The 20,023-nt window shown below is 39.3% G+C and overlaps 2 protein-coding genes across 5 annotated transcripts in view; both read right to left on the bottom strand.

The window, feature by feature from the left end:
- The window catches only part of LOC123927708 (torsin-1A-interacting protein 2-like), a 41,387-nt gene that overhangs the window by 9,387 nt on the left and 11,977 nt on the right, over positions 1-20,023 (bottom strand). For 3 of the 4 annotated variants that reach the window (XM_045982471.1, XM_045982469.1, XM_045982470.1), the window contains exons 2-3: positions 3,552-3,730; positions 110-589 (exon numbers count right to left, since the gene is read on the bottom strand). In XM_045982471.1, coding sequence (XP_045838427.1) covers positions 110-589; positions 3,552-3,585 — 514 coding nt within the window. In that variant the 5' untranslated portion in view covers positions 3,586-3,730. Of the gene's footprint in view, positions 1-109; positions 590-3,551; positions 3,731-14,282; positions 14,420-20,023 lie in introns of those variants that run through there. The other variant, XM_045982468.1, reaches the window with a different exon arrangement.
- On the bottom strand, positions 9,403-14,289 carry LOC123927709 (torsin-1A-interacting protein 2). Its single transcript, XM_045982472.1, has one exon. It carries the CDS (start codon positions 13,784-13,786, stop codon positions 13,391-13,393), a length of 396 nt encoding a protein of 131 aa, XP_045838428.1. The 5' UTR covers positions 13,787-14,289; the 3' UTR covers positions 9,403-13,390.

Here is a 20,023-nt window from a genome sequence, read left to right as displayed (position 1 = left end):
AGTGGCTTTGAGCCTATGAAGAGAAGTTCTCTAAAAAGAAGACCCCTGACCTATCCTGTGTCCTCAGCAACAGAGCAAGACAAAACAGAAGTCCAATGGGCTTCCTCACCTGCTGCCAGCAGTCGCCTCCTCACAGTAGCCTGGCTCTCCGGCGCTGCAGGGGAATGCTCAGGGCTCTGGGAACCCGGAGGGTCTGCGGCAGGTGGCTCCGGTGAAACTCCAGGTCCGCTGCTCACCTCCTCAGGCAGGGCTGCAGAGCCGCTCCGTAAGACTGCATCTTCTCTTTCTACCCTGTCACTTGGAGATCCCGTGGGTTCTGGTAGGTTCTGTTCTTCCTGAAAACTCTGGTTGTTCTCATGTTGTGTTTTAGCCTTTGGATAGTTCCCATAATTTGTCCCATCTGGACTGTCTGATTGATCATCTGTGTCTGCACTTCCTGTACCTATGGTTTCTACCCCTTGGTGGACGACTTCATTAAGACCAGAGGCAGAGTCTGGGGTCTGAGCTTCTTCAGTGGTACTTTCGGGGACTGTGGTCTCCTGTGCCTGAGGACTTATTGATACATCGTTTTTCAAATCCTTTTGAGGGGCTATTGAGATAAAAATTTATAATTTTTATTGAAAAAAATTCCCCATTGTTTTGTAGTTTAACAAGGTCCCTGATTGATAATAAGTAAATATGTGTATTGATTTGATAGTTTACGGGCACTCTTCCTAAACATTAGTTCTCTTGATTTCTACTCAAGGTGGTAAAGACAGACTTACTGTGTGTTAATAAATCTAATAGTACTACTGTAGAACTATTTCGAATGACAGAACCAATTTTTGGTTGTATTAAATACATCCTCTTCCCTAACAAAATAATGAACCTAGGCAATAATAGTCAAGAACAATTAAAACCACTATGCAAAAAGCTAATGAGACATTTTATAATGAATGAACCAACTGATCAACCTTAACATCACAGAACGAGGGAAAAAACAGACATCATTAGCCTCCCAATTCAGTGCAATGGGAAGTACACTATATCACCTATGAAGTATTCTTGCCAAATGAACTGGTATCTGATCAAGATTCTAGAGCTAATTACTGGCTTCCATGAAATATTTGAAACATGAAACATATTAAATCATGCCTCAAAAAATAACATAATTAATAATTACTATAATAAAATTGATTATTGATTAAATATTTTTATAATCATGCCTCAGACTTATAATCGGTAAAACCCAAAATGTGAGAAATTCAAAGGGACAAGAGACTTTGTTTTTTAAATAACAGCAAGAAATAAATCTGGCAAGAAAAGGAAAAAATAAAAAAAGAAGGGTGACCTATTAAGAGAAACTTAAACAGAAGAAATATGTCAACCAAATGCGATGTGTGACCACCTGTTTAGATCTAGTGTTGAACAAACTGTTGAGGAAATATTTATGAGATAATCAGGTAATCTGAATGCCAGATGTTTGGTGATACTAAGGAATTACTGTTCATCTTTCAAGCACAATATATTGTGATAATTTTTTTTAAGGATTTTATTCATTTACTTGAGAAAGAGAGCAAGACTGAGTACAAGCTGGGGGAGCACCAGGCAGAGACAGAGGGAGAAGCAGACTTCCCCCCCCCCGCCCCCTTCCCCCTGAGGAAGGGAGCGTGATATGGGGCTTGATCCCAGGACCCTGGGACCATGACCTGAGCGGAAGGCAGATGTTCAAGTGACTGAGCCACCCAGGCACCCCGGTGATAATTTTTTTAAAGCATCCTTTTTAGAGATAAGAATATTTAGGGGCGCCTGGGTGGCTCAGTGGGTTAAGCCTCTGCCTTCGGCTCAGGTCATGATCTCAGGGTCCTGGGATCAAGCCCCGCATCGGGCTTTCTGCTTCGCGGGGAACCTGCTTCCTCCTCTCTCTCTCTGCCTGTCTCTCTGCCTACTTGTGATCTCTGTCTGTCAAATAAATAAAATCTTTAAAAAAAAGAAAAAGAATCGCATATTTATGACTAAAATTACATGATGTCTAGAATTTGCCTCAATTCAAGAATGTGGGAGAAAGGAGCAAGACTACAGATGAAATAATGTGTTGACAGCAGATGAAGTCATTTGATGGGTACGTGGGACTCATCTCATCTCCGCCTCCACGCTTATGTATGTCTCACATTTTCTATAACAAGGCTTAAAAAGAAAGCAACCTAGAAGATGTATCAATCAAGTATAGTGGGTAGTCCACTATTAAAAAAAAAAAAAACACCAAACCCCAACTGTGGAGAAAAAAAAGATTAGGGAAAAAAAAAAAGATATGAGGTAAGCGGGGAAATGTTCATACTGATTAAATGTGTTATGATATTAAGGAACAACTATTAATACATTTTGCAGGTGTCATATGCTATTTTGGTTACTTTTTTAAAAAAAATCTATCTTTAAGAGACATAAACTGAAGTATGCACTAACAAAATGATATAATGCCTTGGATTTGCATTTAAATATTTCAAGGCAGGCAACATGGATCAGCATTATAGGAATGCCTGGGTGCTCAGCTAGTTAGGCATCTGCTTTTGGCTCAGGTCATGATCCTGGGGTCCTGAAATGGAGTCTTGCATCCGGCTCCTTGCTTGGCAGGGAGCCTGTTTCTCCCTCTGCCTGCAGCTTCTCCCCCAACTTGTGCTCACACACAGGCTCCCTGACAAATAAATTAAAAAAAAATTCTTTTAAAAATCAGCATTATATAGGTTATAATTGAAATTTAGATGTTGAGGGGTGCCTGGGTGGCTCAGTGGGTTAAAGCCTCTGCCTTCGGCTCAAGTCATGATCTCAGGGTCCTGGGATCGAGCCCCACGTTGGGCTCTCTGCTCAGCAGGGAGCCAACTTCCCCCTCTCTCTCTGCCTGCCTCCCTGCCTACTTGTGATCTCTGTCAAATAAATAAATCAATCAATCTTTTAAAAAAAAAAGAAAGAAATTTAGATGTTGAAATTACCATATTGTATGCCTGAAACTAGTATTGCACTGTATTTCAACTAACTGGAATTTAAATAAAAACTAAAAAAAAAAAAAAAAAAGGAATTAGATGTTGAGTATGTGGGAATTCTTTATAGTACTAACTTTTATACACTTTAAAATAGCCTCAATAAAAGTTTAAGTAAATATGTCCTCTTCTGAAATATCTACTTCTTATTTTGCCTATTTTTATCTTCTACCTATACATACAAGCAAAATAAAGAATTTAAATTTCATCTTTCCCTATAACTGAAAGTAGATGGAACGTCAGTTTTCTTGATTTTTAAAAATATAACTCTAAAAATTAGTCTACTGTCTCTACTGTATTTTTCCAAGGTTTCTACTACTGGAATCTCTAAAACGTTAATCTTCCTTATAATTCGGGTCGGATACTATGGTAGACTTCTAAATACAAAAGAATAAGAATAATCATACCAAACTAATCAAACTAGTCTTTTTTACTTCCGAACTTCAGGTTTCCATCATCTGAGATCCTCCCTTAGAAAAGATCTAGATTCCTACAGCACAAATCTGGACAAACCAGTGCTGTACAGACTAGTCTTACCCTCTGCAGGATCCCTAAGTCCTCTGTCCGCCATGTTTGAGTTCTAGCTCTTCAGACTTTGGGATACTTTTTGTTAGTGTCTGGTTTTTCTTGTGAAGATGTCTTGTTTTCTTCTTGTCCCAAGTCCCAACAGACTCATACTTCCCGTGGACCCAGGAAACAAGGCATTTATACAGAGACTAAAATAAAATGAAAAAAATTAAATGACTTTTTATTCATACATGGAAGAAATGCCAATTTCAGCTTTATTTATTCAATCTGTTTAGTTTGAGTAATAGCTCCTCTTTGTAACCTTTCTAGTGAAGAAGAAATGTTTTCTGGCTTTGGTGAGGATCTTCAAATCCTTGACTACAAATAGAAAAAAGCTTCAGATTATTAACTTTGCATAGATGCCATAATCTCCTAATACATTCCAGTGAGTTGAAAGGATGGAAAATGCCAAATGACCAGAATCTTAAAGAGAATGTCTTTGAAAATGGAATAAAAAGTAATTCTAAGAGTAGACATTTAAGTTACTGCTCAGTTAATCACTACAGATTTCCTTTTTGTCTTCAATTTCTGTCCCATACAAATCTCTCAGCCCATCAGCAGCTTTCACTGATCATTACTAAAGAACAATGCACAGGGAGTACACTTACAAACTAAGGTAGCTGCCTTGGTATCAGGAGTAGGAAATACACATTAGGAGTTTTATCATTGCCTTCTCAGAGATTCCCTCACAGTATTCTTTTTAGATCTCTTTAATGCCTTTCCATACGGTGCTCAAAGAAGACTGATGTATAAATATGAGCTATATACAGAAGGAATCAAAATCAGAGGCAATTCATAATCAATAAAATATTTATATTATCATATATATTATATATGGCACATATATAATATATATAAATATTATATATAAAAATCACATTTTTTTTGGTCAGGAACATACCTAAAATAATACCTAAAATAACTTGCCTTATCTGTAAAAATGATTAAGGACTGCTATGAGGATTAAATACAAAAGAATATGTGAAAGAGGTTTGGAGAGGGTTACATTTTTAATGGCCTAGTTGAGAGGCTAGCCAGCTAACATTGTGTCTTTTTCACCAGCACGCCTCTGTAAAATTTAATTTTACAAGTTAAAAACTTTAATCCCAAACGCCTGGTATAATGCCTAGGGTAAAGCAGACTCCCTATTTTAATTTAAAAGAATATGGATAAATAAATGTACGAATGTATAGAGTGGAGCCGATTATAAACGTGAAAGGAAGGGAGGAGTTAGAAACAGGCCTTCTTTCTGCTGGTGTAAACATTCAGAGAACATGTCTCGGATTTGGGGAGTTCGTGGTCACCCTTTTATCTTCTTAGATCTCCTAAGACCAGGCTTTCAACTCTACTTTTCATTAGCATGATATGTTGCAATGAGAGTTTCTCTCCTATCCTAGGTTCATGATAGGAAATAAAAAGTCCCCAGTCTTTTTCAGATTTGTTAAAACACTTTTTTTCTGTTAGCCCAAACCAAGAAAACAATGGGTAAAACTTTCTTATGCACCAGCGACAAAAATTTTAGAAAGCAAAGATGCTATTCATAATAACAATAAGGAATCTCATAACAACAACTAAAAGATACCTGGTAATAAATCTAACAACAGATATGCAAGAAATTTAGAATGGGGTGAATTTTATGGTATGTAAATTACACCTCAATAAAGCTGTATTTAAAAAAAAGAACTTTAGGAAGAAAAACATGAAACTTTATTGAAGGACATTAAAAAAGACCTAAGTAGAGAGATACATCATGTGCACAGAGAGTAAGACTAAACCATTGATGCCAATTCTTTCCAAATTAATCTACATATTTACTGTAAATTGAAACAAAATTGTAAGACAATTTTTGGGTTGTTGCATGTTTCTTAGAGAATGGACAGCTGACCCTAAAATTCACACAGAGCAGTAAAGGATTAAAAAGAGGTAAGATAATTCTGAGGGGGGGGCTATCTTTGCCCCATACATCAAGACTTATTATAAAACTAACAGTAAATAAAAACAATAGGGCGTGGTACAAGAACAAAGAGAACATACAGAATAGAGAGCCAGGAAATAGATGGACACACATACATAACGGAAACTGGCTAAGCGACAAGAGGGAAAGATGGATTAATGAGTTGTTTGAGGACAAGTGACAGTTTGAATGGGAAAAAAATTAGATTTCACCCTGCCACCTGACACAAAAATCAATTCCAGATTAAAGACCTACGCGTAAAGAGAAAAATTTTCAATTTCTTTATAATCTCAAGGTTTTCTTAAAACAAGATATAAAATACACAAACCCATAAAGGGGAATTCTGACAAATGTGATCACATTTTAAATGTTAATTTCTATACAAATCATCAAAATCGAATTTAAAACATAAATTCACTGACTGGAAAAATATCAGCAACACATATAATCAGCAGGGGATTAATATCCAGAACACATAAAGACTCCTAAGACACAGATAATGCTATGAAAAAGTAAGTGGACAAAAGAGTTTAACAGTTTTACCGAATTGTTAAAACGGAGAGGAAACCTGACATTCTAATGAATCAATAAGGAGAGTGGTCAAGGAAATTCAAAACAAATTAATGACATACAACAGCTTTTTACAATCACTGACTGGCAAAAATTTACAAGTCAGGCAGTACCAGGTGTTGGCGAGGATTTGGATATACAGAGTTCTTCAATGCTACTGGCAACGAGGCAAACTGTTACAACTTTGGAGAGCAATACGGCAGTATCTGGTAAAGTTAAGATGTGCATGTTCTACAAATTGTCAATTGCACTTTTAGATTTATGCCTTAGAGAAACTTTCCCCCAAGTGCCCACCGAGGTTGGTGGCAGCGTCGCTTAAAATGAGCAAAAATGAGAAAACCACCTAAATGTCCATTAATAAGGAAGTGGATTTTAAAAAACTGTGGTATATTCTTACAAAGTAGTATTATATATGGCAATTAAAACAATGAATTATAGATCTCAAAAGTTTGTAAAGTACAGCATTATCATTTCTACATACAATTTAAAAAATAAATTTCTACTACATAGTGTTTCAAAAGAAGTGAACAAATGGCATAAATAAGAACTACTGATACAAACCACAACACGGATGTTATCTAAAAAGCGTTAAGTCAAAGTCACACATAAAGGAGTATTATGCCAAATGATTTCATGTATATGAACTTCCAGAACAGGCAAATCGTGGTCTATCAGTGGCTCCTGGAGAAGAGAGGACTGACTGGGAAAGGGCATGAGGAAACCTTTTGGGGTTAAGAAAAGTATCTCATATCTTTATTGAGGTGGTGGTTACATTTGTCATCAAACTTAAAATCTGTACATTGCATGTACCCTCAATAAACTTTATTTCCAGAGCTGAACATTATTTCTAAACAACTGGAATGCTTTCAAAAACATATTGCCTGCTAACTAGAATGCAGCCAATAGACATTCTGCAAAAGGAACCATCACAGATCTTTCTATAATCTTACAAATGCTCAGCAGATACCTTTCTTGTCATGAGGCACACATTCCTGCAGCCCATTTCATTCAGGCCCTTTGTAACATATCACTGTTCATAGCTGAAATGGCATTCCCTCAAGGCTACAAGGAAGAAGTGGTATAAACATGGAGGTTCTCCACACATCCTCACAAGAAGTCACATGGTGGGAGATCTTGAGGCCATTATTCCCGAAGCAGGTCACCTTTTGAGCGGTGTCCAATCCATATGAGGAAATGGAACCTCTGGACTCATTAATGGAAGGGAGGCAGAGCCTCATCCTGATGGAAAATGGGAATGTTGGAGACATTTTGCAGCGGCAGGAAAAACCCTTCCATAATCATGTCCACAGAAAGATTCCTTGGATGGTATCATTTGCAAAAAGAACTGATGAAAATCCATGTGCTTCATATGGCACAAGAGATATTTACTTTCAGCAAATCCCTTACAAGTTTAATTGTGAAATGTTGGTTTTCAGTGCCCCATATATGGACGTTATGATTCATTTTGCCACTTAAGTAAACACAGCCTCACCAATGGTGACTATCTGCACTTCCCTGCGACCCTGAAACCTGCAGCAAAAGTTGTATCATTTTACTTTAACAGTCTCTGCATGAGGGCTTTAAATAGGATAAAGCAATAAAGTTTTATTCTCCCTTTATGGAGAAAGCAATTGATGGTACCCTGAGGGATGCCTTCCTTCATTTCCACATCCTGGGACTTCTCTAAATAGGGACACAAATTTGCCTCCCTACTTCCTCTGCTGCTGTGATTGCCTTGGGCTCTTTTAAGATCTATCCTTTCTATTCCATCCACTGTACCAATGGTAATGCTTTGACAACTTGGTATGTGTTCACTGACTAGTACACTGCCTGACCTTTGCACCGCAGCAATACAAGTAAGTTTAGTGGACTCCAACACACAAAATGAAGTGTTATAAGGTGAACTCTACAAACTGGTGCACATTACATCTTTATGCACAAATGTTACTGATGTTACTGAGTAGTAACATTTTTAAAGCAGTCGATTCTCTTTTATTGCTCTGTACCATTGTTTAAATACATGTAAAATAACACATTAAACACAGGAACAGAAAGGATACACATTGGTTTCCATTTGATGCTTGCTTCTGCTGATGCAAGGACAGGAAAAGGATGAAGACAAGAACGGGTTCCAACTCTATTTGTCAAGTATCTTAAAAAAAAGAAACTGAGGCAAATGTAGCAAAACATTAATATATTTTAGATCTGGGTACCTGGTGAATGTTATTTTCTGGACTTTTCTATATGTTTGATGTAGTTAATACTTTTTTTAAAATGAGAAATAAATGTATCAGCCTCTGTGAGGAAAAGTAGGAATCAAAAGGCAGGGCCTATGATGCTAACTCTTTGAGTTCACAAGCAACGAATTTCTGTTACACAGGCACACTTCAACCACAGCCTCCCAGGCATTTTGTCACAACCAGCTGGGAGGAGACAGGACAGGAAAAAGTTGCCCGTGAGAACAGTCAGGGCTGGGAGAGCAGCAGGACTTCACCCAACTTCTACTCATCCTGAAAACCTCTGGTCCCACCATGGGGACCAGGCAGGAGGGAGGGAGGGGACAGAGACCTAGAGGAGACCTGGGGAATAAGGGGGAGGCACCAGGAAGCACTGGAATCTGTAACACTTAAGTGATAATTTTTTTTAAGGATTTTATTTATTTTAGAAAGAGGGAGAGCAAGAGGGAGGGCGAGTGAACATGAGTGGGGAGGGGCACTGGGAGAGAGAGAACCCCAAGGCAGGGATCAGACTCCAAGATCATGACCTGAGCCAAAACCAAGAGTCAGATGCTTAACCAACTGAGCCACCCCAGGAACCCCTATGTGGTATATTAAAAAAAGAGAGAGAGGGAATCAGAAACTTAGCAGCTAAGGACAAAAGAGACTCAGTCAATTCAAGATGGTAACTTACACATAAATGCCATCATGACTAACATGGCAGTCAGGGCCCAATAAATACATATTATCTTTTTTCTATTTTTAAACACTTTTATTTTTTTAAAGATTTTATTTATTTGAGAGAGAAAGAGACAGCAAGAGCAGAAACACAAGCAGGGGGAGTGGGAGAGCGAGAAGCAGACTTCCTGCTAAGAAGGGAGTCCTATGTGGGGCTCCATCCCAGGACTCTGGGATCATGACGTGAGCCGAAGGCAGACACTTAATGGACTGAGCCACCCAGGCACTCCTGCTTTTATTTTAGTAAACGGTGTCATTTTAGGCTCTAGGGGTAACAAGCAGGTATCCTGGCCCTCAAACCATGTATAATTCTGCTGTAGAGACAACATACAAAACATACACAACAAAAATAATTGGTAACATTTATTGAGTGCCTTGTTTATGCCAACAGCATCCAAAGCACTTTATGTATTAATTCATTTAATATTCACAATAGTCTTACGACATCTGGACCATTAATATTCTTAGTATTTTACAGACAAGAAAACTGACAAACACAGAGCTTAAGAACCTTCCCCCAAAACACAACTAGTAAAGGCAGGGTCAGGATTGGAAAACAATCTGACTGTGTGACCCAAGCTTTTACCCATGACACCAAAAAAAAACCAAAAACCAAAAAACAAACAAACAAAAAAATGAAACAAAAAATGCCTATAGTAAACATAGTACAAAGCGCCCGGTATCTAGTTCTGAACTGTGACTCCAGCACCTATGACCTGGTTCAATCTACACATAATCTTCAACTTTTCTCAAACTGCTTGCTTTGGTGCTGCGGAAAGTCTCAGGTGATGTAGTAAATCACACAGCAATTACATCTACTACAATAATGACTGTAAACGAGCCTGAGAAGCATGATAAGGATTTGCTTGGGGTCCTCCATCCCTGTAGACTTCTTGTCTTGACACCTAAGACGTACGGCTCAACTCAACTACAGACTCGACCTCAGTTACCTTCCCTGGAAGGTACTGGTCCTTCATGGGAAGGACTTAAGAAGTTTCCAGTAATTCAGCATCAAGCTCTAACAACTGGCTTTAATCCCCGTTCTAAAACTAAAACTCTACCTTATCCCTCGTTCTAACTTCTGCCTCATTCTCCTGTACCTTTTCTAGTCCTAAAGACTTACTACGTGCCCTAGGACTGGCATATATTATCCCATTTCAAACCCCAGAGTAGGAGGCAGGTATTACTGCACTACCTACGTGGCAGATAAAGTAATTGGAGAGAGAGAGGTTAAAATGCCCAAAGTCATTTAATAGTACTAGAATTTGAAAACACATACAGGTCAGCTGGTTGCAAGACCATTATTTTTCCTACATAATAAGCAGTTTTCAAGCGGTGTTCTCAGGACTCCACGGACAATCCAGGACCATCAGTGAAGACTAAAGAAACAGAAGGGCTATGGTTCATCTCACTCTTACAGATAAGTGTATCCGCTGATTGCCACACATTCTTTGGATTCCATGGAATTCTTTTATGCCTGCCTGCTTGCCTGGGCTTCTTTCTCCTCCTATCACTTAAGAGATAATCTTAACTCAGTTACCCCCAATGCAGAAGAGCCTCCTTTTTAGTAAGGTTATTTTCTTCCCAGGTTACCCCAGCACATGTCTCTGAATATTCCACTCCCAGGTCTGCCATAACATAACCGGAAGTGGTTTTACCAGTCATTTAAGAAATGGCCACCAATACATGTAAGTAATAGTACCAATTCCGCCACAGTATGAAGATGAGTAATACGGCTCAGATCATCTAAAATAGCGGATAACCCTCTACACCATTTGTTGTGAGATTTAATTTTAGGAATAGATTTATACTTTATAATTCACTATCTGGAACTATGAATTGGAACATTGTGGAGTATTTTAAGCCAAATAAAGTCATACTAAGAAGATCACAGCAGAAGAGCTACAAAGTCCCCTGGATTTTCTGCTTTGCTCAATGTTATGAACTCTGCCACATTACGTTATTTCTGAGAGCTGACCATGTAACAGGTTATGCGATAATACAATCATGTCTGAAGGTAACGTATTCTTAAAGTAATTTTTAATATTTTGATTCCTTTCTCCTGTCCATATACTCACAAAGCTTAGAATGACACCACACAGAACTACAGCAGTCCTGATTATTTGAATGAGAAACAAGTGACTAATAATCTGAAATAGCACAGTGACCTACCTGCAGTCCTGCAGGAAACCTCTTTAGTGGTACCAGCAAAGTACAGTAACTATCAACATCTGTGGTATTATGAGTACTCAGTGCCCATCCTTTGAAGCCAGATCACTGAACACCATGGCGGTGCTACTGTGGTACTTCTCGAAGTATCCATAGAGCACCCGGGTAAGAATCTCCTGCGCCACTACTTAGAAATGACGATTCCTGGGCCCTGTGAGCAACCTAAGGAATCAAAATTTCTCTAAGATCAAGAAATTTACATGTTTTGACAAGCTCATCCAGGTACTGATTTGGAAATCAACAGTACAAATCTGTCTACTTTTTCTTAACTATTTAGAGGAAAGACTGGTTAAAACAAACTTTGGTTAAAACATCTTGCTGAGGGTACGGTACCTGGGCGGTTCAGTGGGTTAAGCCTCTGTCTTCAGCTCAGGTCATGATCTCAGGGTCCTGGGATCAAGCCCTGCATCAGGCTCTCTGCTCAGCGGGGAGCCTGCTTCCCCCTCTCTCTCTGCCTGCCTCCCTGCCTACTCGTGACCTCTCTGTCAAATAAATAAAAATCTTAAAAAAAAAAATTATTTTGCTGATACTTAAAACTGCACGCATGTAGAGTGTTTGTCAGTATGTGTTTGAAAAAATTTCAGGGACCAATAATATTGATCAAAAGCATTACCTCTAGGTAAATTTTCACTTTTTAGAAAGAGTTTTAGTACCGTAAAGGAGTTCTTAACCAAGGGTTAATGATAAACTAACTCGTCTTCACTCAATTTAGCAGTCCACACAGTTTATTCCACAGTAACAGGAGAGAACTTCCATTGCAACAGACATAAGGCAGATACAGGGTAGATCTCTGGGGTACATCCTTTATACAGATAAACAAGTAACTTCAGGTTTCACAACATGCGGTAGGCATGATTTGTTGCATACCAACAGTCATTCATTCCTCCCTTCTCCCTTCCTAAAAGGCCATGATTTTATTAGGGGAGACTATGTGCCCTACCCACCCAAGCACTGCTAACCCCATTCCCCTTTGCCAGGTTCCCCCGGCTTGTGAACCAATACTTTCCAATGAAATATAAGAAGAAATCTGTGAGGGACTTTTAAGATTTTTTTCCCAAATAAAAGACACAGACTTGAAAGGCAAAAGCTTTTGCTTCCTACTTCCAGCCTTTGATTGGGAATGAAATGTCTGAATAGCAAGAGCCACACTTATGCTCACCGAGGAAACAACTATGAGGACAAAAAGCCACCATGATAAGGATCCCAGTGGGAAGAACAGAGCGAGCCTGGGACCTTAGAACATTGTTGAGCTGCTACACAAGCAACGGGCTTATCTAGGATCTTAGGCAGAATTTAAAAATTGTTCAGTGGCCTCTGAGATGTTTTCAACAGATATTCTAAGTTTTCTCCTGTACTCTAAGTTCCATGATTCTCATCAAGTGAAGGCCAGCATGTGGTCAATGTCCAGCAAGACATTCTTAGTTCTCAAAAAGACACTTCCTTTAGACTGTTCATCTTGTTTGTGGAGTCAAGCTTGATAACTCCTTGCCACCTATCTCATAGCACAAGTACTTTTCCATTTCCGGGGGAGGACATTCTAAGTTCACTCACCACTAAAATAGGACAGCCTTTGCTTATGTGGCATCAAGTAAGTAAAGACAGTGGCATTTCTGCATGTTTTTGTGTATCTTATGTAGGTATTACCACTGGTTAATGTGTAAGAGATGGAATTTAGAACAATGCAGTTTCTAATCAAAGTATCTAGCTGTTTTGCTGGAATAATCGATAACCCAGCTACAAAGATGCTTTCCCACAAAAGTTATCACTAAAAGTATCATTACACACAGTACAGGGCCTCTCCTCCAAGACTAGCCTGTCATAGATCCCTAATAAGGCTGTGGAGCTTTTTAGGATGGGGAAGCTAATTCCAAAACATACGGAACATAGATTAGACTGGTTCTAGATGAACAGCCCGGCTGGAATACTGATTAAATTCATGCTGAACAAAGTATGTATAGACAATGGGAAGAGATCCAACAATTTAAGCAGTTCCCCAAGGTAGTGACAGTTTAGATCAGATTTAGAAAGGAGACATTTTCCCATTCTCCCTTGGGCTACTAGTACAAACTCTAGAGTCTCCAAGATTTTGACTGCTTAAGAAGTTACTTGTTTTGGCCAAGTTTTTTGTTCAAGGTTTTGTCTGTTCTGGTCAAGATTAACTGCAATGCAGGGTTAAAGCCAGCTACTCTAGAGTCATGTATCCTTTTTCTAACCAGTGGAGGACCCAGAAGAAACGGGTGGCAAGCTTTTTCAAAGGTCCATCTGGTAAGATTTTGGGGAGCCCACTCAAGTGGGAAAGACCAAGGCAGAACAAGGCTTCTATTAGCAGGATTATCAGGGTAACATTCAGGGCAATAATCAGCTCTGTTAATGCGGTCTAAGAACACTTGGTAACATTCATTCTCAACAAGTTCAGTTTGGTACAACCAGTGGCCTAGTTCTAAACTAGGGAACCACTGTTGTCCACAGTCCGGGCAATGTGAATTATCTGAGAACATCTGGGCCTAGAGAGGTAACACAGAAACCAACGTAACAGTAAAAGGCAACAATGACAAAGAGAGATACCCAAATAACCAGTCCTAGTACAGGTCTGGTTGAGCAATTTCTCAGTCCAACCAATGATACTTGGCGACCGGAGTTAAATTTGGCTTGCACCTCCGTGCAATTCTTCAAGATTTCGTTGTCTATTTTTCACTCAATTGCAACTCAGTCTCTGAACTCAGGGGTCGATCCGTCTACAATGTGATCAGTCACTCACTAGCAGCACAGATCTCAGAATAGCTCCTTCAAATCCCAGCTTCTGGAGAAAAGACAGGGCTCTAGTCTAAATTGGTTATTTTTTCTTGTGTGTTATCAGCTGGTGGTGTCATGCAGAGGCACTTGGCTTACTCTGCTTTGCTGGTAAGTTATTATGTCTGCTTGGTGAAACAGAGCAGCTGACAGGTCCAATGGGTCTTTTGTGGGCGCTGGCACTTGCTGGTGTAATACACGTACCCAAGTCTTAAGGCCTTGGCACTTTACAGCGATGTAGGGGGGTCAGGAAAACCTGGTAGAGTCCTCTTGAATGTGGATCCAATGAAGTCTTTCTTGGGAAGACCTTAATCAGGACCCAGTCACAGAGAAGTAGCTGATGCTGAGTTGGTTGAAGCCTCTGGGAATGCTTCACATACCTGTAAATGATAAAACTTCAGACGACTCATATGGGCTTTGAGTTTCTCATATTATTATTAGAAACATGCATTTGGAAATCATTTGGACCAGTCAAGGTGGATGAAAATTGTCTTGTGGGTCTTTTTATGACAATTTCATAGGAGTTCACACCAATTAATCCATTGGGAGTTATTCTTATGCTTACTTTGGGCACTAGGAACGGTTTTTTGGTTCACTTAGGATTCATACTAGATTGGGACGCCTGGGTGGCTCAGTCGGTTAAGCATCTGACTTCAGCTTAGGTCATGCTCTCAGAGTCCTGGGATTGAGTCCCAGGTGGGGTTCCCTGCTCAGTCAGGAGTCTGCATCTCCCTCTCCCTGCGCACGTATGCACTCACGCTCTCTACGTCTCTCTCTGTCAAATAAATAAAATCTTTTAAAAAACTTCTATACTAGCTTAAAATTTTTAGGATTGTATTTCTTTCTTCTAAGTCCTTCTGCACTCCAGTAATCGTAAAGTCTGTATAATCATATTTAGTCTAGTAAAACTCTGAGATTTCTCGTGTATCTTTTCTGTGAAATGGGTACCATATATGGTATTCCTGTAATGTGTGGACTAACATTAACAATGGTGACAGCTTTTCTATAATACACTTTAATCCATCCAGGAAAATGCTTACAAAATCATCAGGAAATATTCTTAATAGCTAACTGTAGGAAGATGGGAAGAAATCTTTCTGAAGGCTAAAAAAGAAACCAAGAGGGTTTGTCTCATTACCCATATCTATCTTCATAGGTTTAAGAAAGAAAGAAAGCTATAATCTCGAGCAATAGTTCTGAGCAATTTTTGGAAAATATTTAGAAAATCAGTTGGAATTTGCAGATGCTATCATCACCTTTATAATCCTTCATGACACTTAATATAACAAGTAAAAAAAGGTGGGGTTCTAGATGACAACTCCATAGCCCCCTAGGGAGTGCTACATATCAGAAAACGACATAAACCTTCTTTTCTCCAGTGCTCTTTTTTGTGAATTCCGAGGCTTGATCCTGTGAGGGCATGTAAGACACTGGGGAAGGCATGAGTGCTAAAACTGTATGAAGATTTGGCCTGAAAAGCAGAGCAGTGACAGCCTTAGTTGTGGTCAAAGCATTTTCCTTGCAGACCATCAATAGTAGCTGTGACTGCCAGATTTTAAAGTAGAAAGTTTAAAAGGCAACCAAAGAGCCTCTGACAGTGCGGCAACACAGAGCTCCTATTCTGATGAGAGCCCAGGCTGAGGTGAGGCAGTCAGCGAAGGTGCGCTGAAGTATTTTCTGAGGTGAGATAACAATGTATGGGTGTGGGCTACCAACTCGGCTCCTCAGGCAAAGTTAACAGAAGGTGTGGCGGGGCTCCTGCCTCAACACCTTTGTAGTGACAATACTGGGCATAAAAGATGCCCCGAGAGCCTACTGACAAGAGCCACCACAGTGAAAGTTTCAGTTGCTGAATTAGGAAATCTTCCATATTTAGTACATGGCATGGGCAGATGATGAATAAAACCCACACAACCACGGGGTTCAACATAAAAGTTAGTAGTAAAGTTATATGGCTAAGTCTAAGGTTGAAAAGATAAAGAATTTTGGATTTTTTGAATGAAAAGGGGATATGCAATTGAAATCACAACAAGATACTATTTCACATCCACCAGACTGGCAAAAATTAACAAGGCTGACACTGGAGTTGTATATACTCTAGGCAAAACCACCCGCAGGATTCCACATCTCCACTGACAGGGTCAGGAGGGAGCCCTGAAAGTCTGAATACTCAGAATAAACCCACCTTTCTCCCAACTTTCATCTCTCCAACTTCAACAGTCAACAAAGCATTAGAGCTCCAAGTACTCCTCAATTATGAGAATTCTAGTGTTCCTTATGTTTCAGACAAGACAGCCCCTCTCCTGGTCCTCTAAAAACCACTACGGGAAAGTGCTCACATTGAGATTACTTGCCACCATCCTCCTCGCTCACTCTTAGCCTTACCACTAATGGACGAGGGAAGAGGGCCTCCTGAAAATGGTCCGGCGTTATCCTCAAACTCCACTCCCATCCCCACTCACAGCTTCACGGCCCTTCTGGCCGACCAATCTCATCATACTGTATCTCTCTTTATACTGACCGCTAAACGAAGCCCAGGGCTTCCTGGCTGTACCCCATCCCCTAATCTCTAATCCCCATATACAGCCAAGAGCAGCCAAGATAACATCCCCTTCTCCTTGCTTTATATTTTCCATTTTGATATATTAAATATTTTAGCTCTTTGTTCTACAAAAATACACACTCCTTGAGAATAGCATTTTTTGTCTTTATTTACTGTTGTACATGACCAATAAACACAAAAAGAATGAAAAAATCTAATGTGAATCCTTATACCATAGAAGCATAAATTAGTACAACCATTTTTGGAATTAATTTGGCATTATCTAGTAAAGCTGAACATACACGTGCTTCCTGTAACTCTGTAATTCCACTCAAGTATATACCCTAGAAAATTTGCACATTTGCGCTTAAACATGTAAATGAAAATACTCATGGTAGTACTGTGTGCAGTAACAAAACAGCCAAAATGGCCATGAACACTAAAATGGATAAATAAATTGAGGTACAGGCATACCTCGTTTTATTACACTTTCCTTTACTGTGCTTCTCAGATACTGTATTTTCAAAAATGAAGGTCTGTGGCAACCCTGCATCACCAAGTCTGTCCGCACCATTTTTCCAACAGTATTTGCTTACTTTGTATCTCTGTGTTACATTTTGGAAATTCTCACAGTATTTCAAACTTTGCCATTATTAATTATATTTGCTACGGTAATCTATGATCAGTGATCTTTGATGTTACGACTGTTACTGTTTTAGGGTATCTGAGACCATACCCATAGAAGACTGTAAACCTGATAAATGTTTTTTGTGTTCTAACTAACTAAACAACTTGCTCCCCTGACTCACTGTTCCCCCATCTCTCTCCCTCTCCTCGGGCTGCCCTATTTGGAGACACAACAGTACAGAAATCAGGCCAATTAATAACACTACAATGGGCCCTAAATGTTCAAGTCAGAGAAAGAGCTGCATGCCTCTCACTTTAAATCAAAAGCTAGAAATGATTACACTTAGTGTGAAAAGCATGTCCAAAGCTGATAGGCTGAAAAACAAGGCCTATTGCCCCAAAACAGCTGGGTTGTGAATGTGAAGGAAAAACTCTTGAGGGAAATTAAAAGGGCTGCTCCAGTGAACACACAAATGATAACAAAGTGAAACAGCCTTCTTGCTGATATGGGGAAAGTTTAAATGGTTTGGTTTGAAGATCAAACCGGCCACAATATTCCCTTAAGCCAAAACCTAATCCAGAGCAAAATCCTCTCTTGAATTCTACGCAATCTGAGAGACGGGAGCAAGCACAGAAGTCTGAAGGCAGCAGAGGTTGGTTCATGAGGTTTAAAGAAAGCAGCTGCCTCCGTAACATAGTAACAGTGCAAGGCGTGCCGCCGCACGTGGTCTGAAGACCTAGCTCACTTCCTGAATGAAGGTGGTTACACTAACAGCCGATTTGCAAAGTAGATTAAAGCAGCCTTCTACTGGAATAAGATGCCATCTGGGACCTTCAGAGCTAGACAGAAGAAATCAATGCCTGGCTTTAAAGGACAGGCGACTCTTGTTAGAAGCTAATGTTGAAGCAGCCACTGCTCGTTCCAAAAATCCTAAGGCCCTTACAAATGATGCTGTATCTACCCGCCTGTGCTCTAGAAATGGAAAACGAAGCCTGAATGACAGCACATCTGTTTACAACATAGTTTACTGAGTATTTTAAACCCGCTGTTGAGGCCTACTGCTCAGAAAGAGATTTCTTTCAAAATACTACTGCTCCTTTAACAACGCACCTGGTCACCCAAGGGCTCTGAGGGAGATGCACAAGGAGATTAATGTTGCTTTTGTGCCTGCTAACACAATGTCCATTCTGAAGCCCACAAATCAAGGAGTAATTTAGACTTTCAAGTCTTATTACTTCCGCAATATGGCTATGGCTGCCCCTGGAGAAGGATTCCTTTCATGGATCTGGCCAAGTAAACTGAAAACTTTCTGGAAATGATTCACCATTTTAGATGCCATTAAAAACATTCCTGATTCAAGGGAAAAGGCCGAAATCAACATTAATAGGATGCTGGTAGAAACGGATTCCAATCCTTATAGATGACTGAGGGGTTCAAAACGTCAGTCAAAGGAAGTAACTGCGACATGATGGAAACTGCAGGAAAACTAGAATTAGGAGTCGAACTGACGAGGTGAGTGAATTGCTCTAATTTTGCAATAGAACTTCAATGGATGTGAAGTTGATTCTTACGGATGAGCAAAGAAAGTAGTTTCCTGAGATGAAATCTATTCTTGAAGATGCTGTGAAGACTGTTAAAATGACAACAAAAAAAGTTAGAGTATTACATAATTTTGTTGATAAAGCAGTGGCCGGATTTAAGAGGATTGAGTCCAATTTTAAAGAAGTTCTACTGTGGGTAAAGAAGTTCTACTGCGAGTAAAGTGCTGTCAAACAAAATCACATGCTATATGGAAATCATTCATAAAAGGAAGACCCAATTGATGCCCCAAACTTCACTGTTGTTTTATTTTAGGAAATTGCCACAGCCCCCCCCAGCCTTCAGCAACCATCACCCTGGACAGTCAGTAGCTATCAACATTAAGCTAAGACCCTCCACCAGCAAAAAGATTATGACTCATTAAAAGCTCAAATAACGGTCAGCATTTTTTTAGCAATAAATTATTTTTTAAATTAAGTATATACATTTTTAAAAAACACAATGCTACTACACAATTAATGTACTATAGTACAGTGTAAATAGAATAGAAATTGACTTGACTCCCTTTACTGAGATACTTGCTTTACTGCAGTGATGAGGACAAAAAAACCCTCATTATGGCTACACAGTGGAATATTGTACATACAGACACAGATGAAACTCAAGAATATTAAGTTAAAAAAATTAAAAGTAGCAGAACACCCCATTCCACCCACCCACACCCTTATACAGTTTGCATTTACGTTAAATTTCAATATATTATCTATGAATATTCAATAAAACTATAAAAGAATGAAAGATAAGCAAAGGACGACCATTACCTTTGATGAGAGAGGAAAGGGGATACGGCTGGGGAGGGCATACTAAAAGCATTTCAAAGATAATAATTTGGAGGGATGGGCAGATGGTGTAACTGGGTGATGGACATTAAGAAGGGCACGTGACACAATGAGCACTGGGTGTTATATGAGACTGATGAATCAATAAACTCCATCTCTGAAACTAATAATACACTGTATGTCAGTTAACTGAATTTAAATAAAAAATTTCTTTTAAAAGATAATTTTTTTTTTTAACTCAGTGGAGGTACGAGGTTCACTGTATCACAAGCTGTAATGGCTTACAGAATCTCTATTCAATATAATTTTAAAAAACAGTAGCGTGGAAATAGCAATGGGCTAGAAAGAGAGATTTAGCAAAACCAGAATTCCACATTGTGAACAAGAAGAGCAGCAA

This window comes from Meles meles, chromosome 17 (genome assembly GCF_922984935.1).
Source record: "Meles meles chromosome 17, mMelMel3.1 paternal haplotype, whole genome shotgun sequence".
NCBI classification, from domain to species: Eukaryota; Metazoa; Chordata; class Mammalia; order Carnivora; family Mustelidae; genus Meles; species Meles meles.
This window is presented reverse-complemented; position numbering and strand designations above follow the sequence as displayed.

What these genes read in the sequence shown, in the direction of transcription:
- LOC123927709 (XM_045982472.1), bottom strand. Translation starts at nt 13,786, where the DNA reads ATGTTCTCAGATAATTCACATTGCCCGGACTGTGGACAACAGTGGTTC.